General features: G+C 40.1%; 1 protein-coding gene across 7 annotated transcripts in view; it reads right to left on the reverse strand.

Annotated features, from left to right (window-relative positions):
- The window catches only part of LOC109038525 (very long chain fatty acid elongase AAEL008004), a 324,320-nt gene that overhangs the window by 119,075 nt on the left and 192,841 nt on the right, over nt 1-12,404 (reverse strand). For 4 of the 7 annotated variants that reach the window (XM_072297087.1, XM_072297083.1, XM_072297086.1 and 1 more), the window contains 2 exons: nt 12,226-12,310; nt 1,138-1,186 (listed from right to left, as the gene is read on the reverse strand). In XM_072297087.1, coding sequence (XP_072153188.1) covers nt 1,138-1,186; nt 12,226-12,249 — 73 coding nt within the window. In that variant the 5' untranslated portion in view covers nt 12,250-12,310. Of the gene's footprint in view, nt 1-411; nt 430-1,137; nt 1,187-12,225; nt 12,311-12,404 lie in introns of those variants that run through there. The other 3 variants (XM_019053598.2, XM_019053599.2, XM_072297085.1) reach the window with 2 other exon arrangements.

Here is a 12,404-nt window from a genome sequence, read left to right on the forward strand (position 1 = left end):
CCCAGGATTGTGGTCCTCCGACAGGTCACAACTTTTCAAGGGTCTTTGTCAAGTTGGACATTACTTGCAGGCAGCATAAATTAAGTCGATTGCTACCGGGTCTCTCTCCTATGTCAACGTGGAAAATAAGGGGCCCGTGGCAAAGGACGACATTTTCAATGAAAGAATCGGCACGGACGTTCATCAGTTCATTTGCGAAAATGCCGTATCCTGTGGAAGTCCTCGTCGATTCTCGAACAACGGAAAAAGACTACAACACCTTGACCCTCAAAGGTGCAATTTAGGGGGGCAGCGGGGGTTTTATTGATACTTTTGGCCCCAAAGTGAGCGGTCGTCATGTATTTCTGGTATTCTAATAACTAGTCGTGTTTCTTAAGGGACCCTCGTCAAGTATGGCAGATTTTCGGGCACCATTTCCGGTGAATTTCCTGATTTCCCTCCGCTCTGAAACGAAAAAAAAGGGGATTAGGGCGTTGAGAGTAATACAACCTCTCCGTCAATTTACAGGCCGCTTCCGCGATTACATTTTCAAGAAGATGCATTCGGACTCGATGCTAATTCCGTAGCTCGAAGATCGGAGCTCTTTTGGACTCTTCGCATTTTAATGAAATTTATTGAATAAGACTCCTCCCCCTCCCGGGTGGGGACCGTGGTGGCTCCCAGACGTGGGGGCAAATGAAGATTCAAGTGTCACATGTGGAGTTTCTAAGGACTTTCTAAAAGGAGAAACGGTCTATCCATGAGCCGTCGAACCTACTCTAATGCCCTCGTCTCACGATCAAATGAACTCGTCAAATGCAAGATGGCGGGTTCATCAACATTGACGGCCCGCTAACTTTTGATAGCTGACTTGCGCGAAAACCAGTCGCCATCTTGCATTTGATGACTATTTGATGAGTTCATTTGATCGTGAGACAAAGGCTTATGAAATAAAGGTGCAGATCCCCCAGATAAACTTTGGGCGGATAACATTTGGCAGGGGGATCGGATTGACTCGCAGTTTCCGCAGATTTTTTTTTGGCCCTTGTCATTTTAAATTCTCAAGTCGAAAACTGAAAACTGGAAAGTACCTCACGAAGTTTTTCCCTTGATATGAAGAAGAACGCCGAAAATATAATATTCCTATTCCAATTTTACCTTTTACCCCTCGAAAATAAAAGCGGCAAATCCGTAATGGCAACGAAGACTAAAACAAAATAAAAATAATAAATTAAAATAAAACCCAGAAAATAAAAGAAAACCTAAGATATATGAGTACGCCAATTTTATGGCTACATAATGGTGTTAGATATTTTCGATTGCATTCGATGGTTATTATGTAAAAAAGATCATGGCCGCAATTTCGAACGTTTAAGGTTTAGTGGTCCTTTAAAATTTTGAACATTTGAAAAAAGCTGCAAATTCAGACAGCCTAATCAGCTTCTGATCAAATAAAATCAGTTCATTGAAATATGTTTGGCGCTTAAAATTTCTTGCGCGCCCCTCCCCCTCTCTACGATCAGTCTCTATCAGTGGCGTGGCGTGAATGGTGGACTATCGACATCTCTCCATTTGAAGCTATGGTAAAGAATCGATTATTAAGATGTTCGTTGCGAACACCCTGTCTATATCGATCCTTTTCCATTGGTTTAAATGGCAGATCAATCGATACATCGCAAAGCACGCCACGCCACTGGTCTCTATCTTTTCTTAGCGACACTCGCCGAAACAGAATCATCCTCAACTCTCAAACACGATTTTGGATCGAGCAGCCGATTTATGCGATAAAATTTACGGTCATAGTTTCCGGGTATCTCTCGGTTTAATCAACAACGCAGGAGCACGCCAAACGCGAGCGGAGGAGATGTAGAATGCGTGAGGAAACGTATTTATCTATTCAAGAACTGGAGTGCAACTATTTCCCCAGTGCCGCCGTTGATAAGTGTGTACCGCGGGTTGCGGCAAACCGTTCTAGGTAGAACGTCTTAGCTATGTATGGCGGGTTGCGGGAAACCATTCGACGCAGGAACTTCGATCCCGCTTGTACAGTCTTCAATCACATTTACCTTGAGACAACACTCTAAGATCTGTTAATCCTTAAAATGCCTTTCAGTACCACAAACTTAACTTATTTTTCAAAAGTTCCAATTTTGTATTCGATGCTTGACAGAAGGCCTCTCGAGGATACCAATCCCTGTAAAATGCTAAAGCTGACTTACTTATCGCATGTTTTTTCAATTAATAAGTAAGTAAATTCCTATATTAGCCAAATGCATAATGATCTTCCTAACATGAGGGTACCAGCAGCCTGATTGATGAAAGTTTGTTTGTCGGGTGGACACAGATGACATTGGTTAAAAGGCGGAGCGTGATTAGTCGACTATGTCTTATCGCTGCTTTATCGTGGCTTTGTCTGATGGAACGACATGTTGTCAGAAACATAAGAGATGCATCTAGCTTGTCGAGGGTTCCACCCGACAGAGGCACGACAAAACAGCGACGAGACATAGCCGACCGATCCCGTCCCGCCTTTTGGCCTATGCCGTCTGTGTCTACCCGACGAACACAAAATTTCAACAATCAGGCTGCAGTTTCTGACCATCAATACCTATTAAAAGAATTTCTCATTGACCTTATTAAGTATCAGACATTAGAAAAAAATATTTGTGCATGCAATGAAATAGCGTGCCTTTCTCTTGGATTAATTTCGAATAATATCGCTTCACCATAAAGTCAAATCACACACTTGCCCACATAGTGCCTAAAGTTTCTTTTAAAAATGCAATAGCCATGGAGTAAGTATTTGGTCGTAATACAGGCATTGTAAGGATAAAATTTTGCAAAATTTACCTCTTAGTTTCCTAAAATTTTTACGGTCCACGGACAGACATAAACCGAAACGGCAATCTCTTGATAGGAGCCTTTAGTTAATAAATGGAAGTTGATATTAATGTGCCAGCTTTACATTTCTTCTTATAAATAACTAGGGGGCTACGCCCCCTGGCCGCTACGCGGCCCAACCCCCTGAAGGCGCTCCGCGCCATCAATGGGCCGCTTCGCGGCCCTATTTTTACCCTCCTATCAGTGTTAGGTTTATTTTCCCCCTAAAAAATTACGATATGATGTATACTTTACTTGTAGAATGAAATAATTTTTGGTTTTGATGAATAAAGAAAAAAATAATTTTTTGAAGTCAAAAGAAAGCGTTTTAGAATGACTGCTTGATGAAGTATTGCAGTAAAACAACGAACAATGATAATCAGGTAATAATTAAGTATATCAAAAGTCGAGAATCGAACCCACATCGTAGTCTAAGTGGACGCATTCGACGTCTTAGACGACTCGGCCACCGCTCGTCTTGAGGGAGGAGGTGCGAATCTTGTGTAGATAAGTATAGAGCTGATGCGCAGGCTACACATCCACTGCGCAACCTCTTCGACCACTGCGCATCCTCCCGCGCATAGCGGTAGCTGTCCCGGAGCATTCTGTAAATTCACTCACTTTTATAACGTGATTTTAAAAAAACCTGGGTCCTTTTTCCAAAATCTAATTAGAGCGGGCTCATCTAGGGCCAATTACCTGTCGATTTACGCAAGAATCATAGAAATCGGCCCGGTAGAACGCTCAAACGAACTATGACAAAAAGTATAAATTTACATTGTTTAAATGGGAGAATTCGCAACTTTACCACGTAATATAAAAAAACCTGGGCCATATTTTGAAAATCTGAAAAGAGTTGGCTTATCTAGAGACAATTGCCCGTCGATAGCCGCAAAAATCATGAAAATCGGCCCGGTAGAACGCTGGAACTAAGCGTCACCAGTTTCGCAAAATTAGGAGGTCTTGGAGCTTATAGTATAGATACCTATTTAGTGATCTAATCACATTCAGCCTCGGACGATTAGCAGTGCAGAAACTAAGTAGTTAAAAACTTAACTCCAAACACCTGATGTTTAACGTGTACTGTTTCACCGGAGTAATTACATGCTGGCAGCTGAGCTTAGAAAGCACTCACTAGGTCAAGGTGGAATACTTCAGTAACACAACATCACTACAACTTTTTGAAAAATGGTTTAGCAATAAGTGGCAATAAGTGGGTGCAAACATAACCTTATGACTTGATGTAAACAAACTCTCAACACGTGACTGACACAGAGGTTCCCTCTGGTGAACTGGTCCTCATTTATAGCAGAGAACTGAGATAAAATATTCATCAACAGGGTGGAGGTTATCCTCTCACACAAACAGTAAGAAAGAGGGGCGGCGATTTGCCACGAAGCATTCCATTCCGATTTAGATTGGTGTATCCTCTCACTTACTGGGGCTGATACGATAAGGCAAGACTCAGAAGCAAAGTGTAGATCATGAAGATATACTTCTGGCTGGATAAAAACATAATTGTTAAAGTAATGATAATGGACATGTAGGTAAGAGGATCTCAATCAATTTGCTGGGGATACCACAATTCTGCGGGCCGATTATTGAAAGCTTAAAGCAGCCCGATACGACGTCGAATTGCGATACATTGCAAGGTTAAGATAGGACTATGTCTTACCGTATCGTATCGACATAGTTTCAGTGATCAGGCGGCTGGGTCATCCAAGGAGATGGGTGATACATTTTGTTTGGCTTCTAGACAGAGGAGGAATGGATGCTCCTGTTTCACACAGGAATACATGCAGCAAAATGAAGCTCATTTTAATTTAATTGTGAAGTGAAGAAAATGGAATGAGAACATAACCTTCACGAAAGATCTTGTTAGACATTCACTGGCATAATGGTGTTACTAACAACTACTGACACAAAATCAAAGAGACTCAGGGAAAACCAAATTTGAGCTAATACTTATCGTCAAAGATCTCTGATTGAGTGACATTAAGTTGACCTACGATTGAACTCTACCGAAAAGAAATAACACTGTACCTCGCTTTCTCAGGAAGCTATAGCCACAAAACAAACAACGCGTACAATGAATTGCAGAATCCGACACCTAACCGCATTTCTCGCCACCAACTGATAAAGCGTTCTAATCATGCAGAAAACATGGCCTTCATGCCAATAACAATTATAACATGCACTTGAGAAAAACACCATCACTTCAGAGCGCGTAGGCTGACAGGGAAATTTAAAGCGAATGAACTTTGGTAAGACCACAAAGGACAGTAGCAAGTCGTAGGTAGGGTTGAGGCTCACATCCAGTAACTTTTGGAACTTAACATATATCTAATAGGGTCCACTGAAAAACATTTCTTTTCAAAATGTGCGGACTACCATTCGTGACATGAGGAAAATAATAATGTAATTGAGCCATGGCACTTTTCTCCGATCCACCGTTGCGCTTTCCGCTTGTCTATAAATGCACGAAATGATATAGTTTTTTGGTGCTGTTTGTTATGAGAATGCAAACATGGATGTAAATGCTGCTTCCTATTGATTATTTGGCACAATTTCGTAATTTCATCATCGTAAATTACATTTATCGCTTGAATCAGATCATGGATCTGATACAGCCAGCTAGACATGATCGAACCTCACTCATAAATTCGTTACTCATCATTCAACGTAAAGAAATCACTTGAACATTTTAAGAGAAACCAATGAAGTAGTGTATCGGGCTCTAACAGAATAAGACATAGTGGTTAGGATCAAAAATGAATTGAACTTTTAAATTAAACCCATTCATTATTCACAACTTTACAGTAGCTGGAGGTTGGAGGTTGCTAACGACGAGAGAAATTTCGTTCCCGAAATTCGGACGGACCTGAACAGAATCAACCACCAATGGCATTGAACCACCACTGGTATTATTCTAAATTCAAAAATTAAAGCTAAGATTTTGAACGATGTAAGCCGATGCTGGATTATCCGTGCAATTAAGCTCTATTTTATGTGGTAGAATGAAATCCTTATATCTTCAAGCAATGCCCTTTATGTAAGTTCCATTAGAATCTGCGGCTATGTAAGCGAGATATCTGTTGTCAAAGATCGTCATGACGAGCAGTTTTCAGTCGGTTTAGTCGTATTTTCCGTAATTTCTCTTTCAGAACACTAGGTATGTTCAAAAACGGTAAAAAACCCGTGACAAGGTAAAATGGCGATTCTTTAGGTACCCACTTTTAAGGGTCTTAGGTTTACCGTTATCGCGGAGTGTGTGTGACTTTCTCAAGACCTTGGATTCTTGAAATTCAAATTGCCCGCCAAAGTAAAAAGTAAAATTTTCGTCGTTTTGGGTCATTAAGTGCTTATAACTTTTTGAAAACTCAATGGTTCTTAATAAAACTCTTGTATGCCATCGGGCTTACGTCTGCGTCTGCGTGCGGGCTGCGTCTGTAGACACCAAGATCGTTAGAATCCGTGCCGCCGTTCGCTCTGAATTCCATTCAAAATCGAATCAATTTTCAGATTAAGGGAGTTACGTGTGTCTAAGAGTGTCGGCCACCACTTTGCTATTTAGACTTCAGTAGGACGTCATCTTTCTCGACCGGGGGTGGCTACCGCCACTCTTGATAAATGCTCCTCTTAAATAAGATGAACCTGTTTTGATGTAGACAAACTGCAATCAAAGCGAAACTAATTTCACTGCGAGTATGATTTAACTGTACAAGTCCAAGAAAATTTTGGAATTTTTGCGGTTTTTTGCGTTGTTTGTTTTTTAAGTTTGATGTGGTTTAGGAGCGGAAGAAGAGGATGAGAGTGATGGAGAACTAAATCTAAAGAAGAAGAAAAGAAAGAAGCAGATGACTTTTTCTTTCTTTTTTTTAGCCGCCTAGTGCTCTTCCTACTCTAAATCTCTGCTCCTTCCTCTAGATGTAAATAAGAATTTAAAGTAAAAGCGATCTTGAATATTTTCAAAGAATTCATATATGTATTTCATTTGTTTTTTCACCGATCCGTGTGTTTAAGAATGATATCTTCAGACAAAGTTTTGAAATTAACTTTGCTGTGACGGGTAGCTCATATCTGGGTAGGTATTTTTGTGTTTTTGTGTATATGTGTATAATTTAATAATTTAATTCAGAGTTTATCCTCTATCCTCATGAAAAATTAAAAACTTCGTTTTATGCAGTGAAACACAGACGCTTAAACTTTGCACCTGTATAGTTTCTTCGACAAAATGCACAAAAACGGGTCCTCAGGTACTCTGTTCACCAAAAATAATAACAAAAATGAATTCTACGCGAAAAATTACGTAGGATAAATGGCATATGGTAGATCAAATGACCAGGAATATTCGTTAACCTCGTAGAATCAGAGGCGCAAAGCTCCACGACCGACCTCTCCCATTGACTCGATCCATCGTGCGCCGGGAGAGAGGAATGCGGGGGAAGAAGGGGCGCGGAAATTCCTGAGAGAAAAGTGCGTCGCTCAAATTTTATGAAATGGGGGAGCGCAGCACCACAGTTCGGGGGGGGGGGGCGTATTCTTGGTTACGCCACTGCATCCTTGCCCCCCCCCCCTTGCCCATCCCTTTTTAAGCGCTCAGCCTATAGGCGATGCTTATTGCTTTCGATTTGCCATACTAGAGCCCTAGTATACTAGGGCGCTCCAGCGGTCAAATGGCGCACCAACTCATCGATCCCCGGAACACCATTTTTAATTTTTTTTTTTTTTTTTGATTACCTGATAATACCTCTGTAAATACGATTGAATACAAAGTAGCGTGAGAAATAAATAACAGTCCTAAAACTCTCTTCGCTGTGTAGTTTATAGTTCCTACATAATTATCTCTGAAAGTCAAGGATTCGCGTTTTTTTCTCCGAAAACTTTACCACCGGTGATAACCTTATTCGGAGCACAGTAGAATTCGCCTACATCTAGGTTATGTGTCTTTCACCTAGGAACTGGAGAGTATTGCCATCCTTTTTCCCCTCTCTGATTGGTTCATGAGTTTTGGCCCCGCTGGCACTCTTCTGGCAATACCCCCTAGACTATTGATTTCGTTTATTGTCTCACCATTTATCTATTAATATTTATAATTCTCTCATTTATTTACCTATTATATTTTTTACTTGTCCGAGTAGGGCAGCATTGAAACAACTAATTTGGCTTCGTTAAGTGATACGTTCATCTTTGATAAATTTTTTAAGTGTTCTAGAAAAGTTATTTTTTTTTTTGGAGCCGTGATAGGTTTTTATGTTTTTATGAGTAATCAAGGAGTTTCTATGTATTAATATTTCAATATATAAGTAATGGATCATTATTTTTTCTTTTGGATCTTGAAAATTTTTTTGGAGGGGGGAGGGCAAAGCACCATTTCAGATGTTTTATTAATCTGTATATTTAATATCCTAAGGCTTTCTTGTCCTCCTTCAGTTTGGACATTTTGTGCTAATTCGATCTCGGAAACTACTGGACCGATTTTCCTCGGATTTGTTTTAACTGAAAGCTCTAATGCTGCAGATGTGCCAGCACCCCTTGGTTTTTCGATTTACGCGACCGATATAGCAAAATTTACCTCGATTTGAAAACGACATATTTGCGTCTTCGCCGCTGGACGAGTCATATGGTTGGGGGACCTTACACCCTCTGATTTTCCGTTTCCCTCTCCACGTAAACCCATCCCTACCTGCTCACAACACGTGTCACCCTTCTACTCTGGCATGGGTCCTATTAGTCCAAGAGCCAGTACCGAATTATCTAACCGGAGAGTATAAGAATTTTCACATACATTCTTAGATCGGGACACTCGAGTGTAGCAAGGATCGGGCAGTCTGGCTGGTCATAGCCGCTGGGTTCAAAATTTGAGACCCATCAAATTTCCGAAAAATTGCGTAAAATTTAACGGGAAAGTATTATAGTTGGTTTTAGTCTCATATTGTAGGGGTGACTTCCCTGATTAGATATTACCTTGCCAGACCGTCGAACTCCGCTGGGAAAGGGTTGCCAGACCGCCCGAAAGTTCCGAAAAATTGCGCAAATTTAAACCGGAAAGTATTATAGTTGATTTTAGTCTCATTTTGTAGGGGTGACTTCCCTGAGTAGATATTACCTTGCCAGACCGTCGAACTCCGCTGGGAAAGGGTTGCCAGACCGCCCGAAAGTTGCTAAAATCGACCTTTTCTGCCTCATGCGAATGCACAACAGTCCATAGCCAACCTATCCCAAAATAGGGGTTTACCTTCCACATTCTGGAAAAAAATCTCTAGCATATGTATCCTATGTGTTTTTTAGCGCTGAGTTCGAATCTGAACTTTGCTACCTTCGATTTTTGCCGCTAAAGCCGCCATCTTGAAAAGACGTTGCCAAATCTCATTTATGTCCAAGAATCGGTAATAACTCGTTCCCTGTGCGTCGGACGACAAATAAAGTTCCGCAAAGCGAAAGTACGTTAAATTTTGATTTTGAAACATGCATCAAAGTTTTGATACAATGCATGTACCGTCCACCAGAGCGCGCTGAAAACCGCGGGAAATTTGAAAAAATTGTCATTTTTGTCGCTTTTCCTGGACACCTTTTTTTCTGGGCGATTTTACGGCGAAAATGGTCGTGGAAAAGTGAAGTCAGCGAAAAATGCTACAAGAGAGACTCTCAATTTTTGGACTAATGACTGTTTTTACAGAAGTTAGGAGCGCTTGAAGTCGAAGACACCAACGGCCGAAATCGGCGTCAACGCTGGATCACGGTTCTGTCATATTATAAGGATTGTACTTAATATGGTTTCATGACATATTATTTTAGCTTTGAAGCATTGAATCTCGCTGTGAACATTACAGTTAGAGGTTTCAATTCACCCAGTATGGCATCCCTTTCTAGATCCCTATTCTGTCCCTATTCCCGCAGGTCTCGCAAAATTATGATGGGGCACTTTCCTTTCAGGGTCTAAATTATTTCGATCCCGGGGAAAAAGGAGTTGAAGTCGCCTAACCATCATTTCAGCATTATTATTAAGAATGTTAAGTTTTAGTCGAATCAATTTTAATATCTGAGGTTCCAAACTGCCTTGAGGGAGGTGAAAGTGCCTTGAGGGAGGATTCCTCCCAAGAAAAAGAGGTAAAAAGCATTGACGCCTGAAATATTCGAAAACCTGACGATAACCCTGTTCCGGACTTCGCGAACAGGGTCACAAATAAATGAGAGAATTATAAATATTAATAGATAAATGGTGAGACAATAAACGAAATCAATAGTCTAGGGGGTATTGCCAGAAGAGTGCCAGCGGGGCCAAAACTCATGAACCAATCAGAGAGGGGAAAAAGGATGGCAATACTCTCCAGTTCCTAGGTGAAAGACACATAACCTAGATGTAGGCGAATTCTACTGTGCTCCGAATAAGGTTATCACCGGTGGTAAAGTTTTCGGAGAAAAAAACGCGAATCCTTGACTTTCAGAGATAATTATGTAGGAACTATAAACTACACAGCGAAGAGAGTTTTAGGACTGTTATTTATTTCTCACGCTACTTTGTATTCAATCGTATTTACAGAGGTACCGAAGTATCGGGACCGTCTCGTTTGAATTGATGAATTTTAATTCATTTTTTTTAAAAAAAAATTCTAACTTCATTTACTTGACTTTTTTTTAATCTTCAGAGAGAATGCTAGAATCTGAATTCAAAATATTTATTCTATTCTTGATCCAAACGAGGGAGGTCCCGTAGGTATTATATGGACAGAGCTATTGTAGGTAAGAAGAGTTGCGACTACCTGATATGAAGGCGAATAATTAGTGGAAAATGGAGTCAAGTTCATTGATGTATGACAGTGGATTTTTTTTTTTAACTAAATTGAAAAATGAAAAGAAAGTGAGATTAAGAGATTGTCAAAAATCTTGACTTCAACAGATATAAAATATTTTGACGTTTCAGACTGAAAGGCCAGTGTTAAGAGAACTGCGCTTGTTTTGTCCCTCAGCGTCTCCTTTCTTTTTGTAGGCAACAAATCCAACTATGTCTCCTCATATTGGTGACTAAGGCAACTTAACTTGCTTCAAAGGTAGGCTGGTTGCGCCAGAGACTAGCTGAAGGGCACTCTCACATTCTCAGACTCACAGCAGAATTACCTGCATTTTGCTCGTTGTAGGTCAGAGGCAGGCGTAGGTACCATCACTTAAAAAATCTTGACCTCAAAATTTTGACATTTTGAGGTTTGAAACGGAAAACCGAGTTTGAGCTACTTTTCTACCCTCCTTTTAAAATTTTCGAGAGATTACTATTTTTTTCTTCCTCGTCAGTTCTTTTAATTTTTTTGGATGCACACTAATTTCGTGATAAGACCTCATAGTCTTGACGGGATTTTTACCCTTTATGAGGGTTTTTGGCAGTTTATTTCAGTCATTTTTGGGGTATTTCTCTTCCATTCTGTCAACTTCAAGTACCATGGCTTTAATGAAAAACGAGGGTATCTTTAGGAACCAAGCGATATTTAAAATTACACGTGATAGGATCTTATAGGCTTGACGGGAAGTTCACCCTTTTTCCGGGTTTTTTGCGGTTTCGGCCTTACATGAGACGTCCGTTATCTTTACCACGATTTGTGTCATTCCGCTAGAACCGGCACTACATCGTGTTAGTCGGTGAAGAGACCTAGCAGATTAACTCGTGAGACTGCCCTGCAGACTGATTACTGAAATCGATAGGAAAAGCAAAAGTGAAAGAAGAGAGAGAAAATGGAGCGATACCATATGAGTGGAAGTAGTCGGTTGCAGTGGACGACGAAAGTTAAGTAATAGACAACCTGACGGTAACTTAGGAGAGATCCTGTGACCCTACGGTTAGTTCATAATTTTCACCATGGGATCCCTCCATTCTTTCTTTGTTTTTTTTTTTTTAATCAATGTTTGTTCATTAATTTTAATAATCAGCCCCTTCTAAGAAAAAGCACATCATACCGGGGGGGGGGGGGGGAGGGAGGGGATCAACGTTAGGAATAAAGAATCATGCAAAGCCTTACATCAACTTTCACGTGTTTCATTATGAATGGTGAAGTAATTAAATTAAAATACAATTACGAAATTAACTTAAATTGTTATGAAATAAAGTGCCTGGGAAAATAATTGACTTGTAAATTTAAGTAGAAGTTTCACTTATTTCTTTATTTTGTTCTACTACTGAATACGTAGTTTTATTTAGTATTGACACATTTATTTTGTCGAGAAATCGGAGCCGTGTGAACTGAATTTTTTTTTCTTCGTGCCGACGATCCTAACTTCAGCAAAAACAAAACCAGCCTAATTTTTCTTTATGTGAAAGATGACCTTAATCCCAGTCACCAGAATCACCAGAAGAACGTATATGTCATAAGAACTTACCGCTTTTGTTATCCATGAGGTCATGGTAACTATCAATTAGATTGTGTACCAGTGTGGCCATTGTGTATTTTGTTTAATTCTATATCTGCAACAAAAAGAAGGAGGGGTTTAGATTAATATATATATATATATATATATATATATATATATATATATTCTTATGGATTAGGAGTTGTTGC

This window comes from Bemisia tabaci, chromosome 2 (assembly GCF_918797505.1).
Source record: "Bemisia tabaci chromosome 2, PGI_BMITA_v3".
NCBI lineage: Eukaryota > Metazoa > Arthropoda > Insecta > Hemiptera > Aleyrodidae > Bemisia > Bemisia tabaci.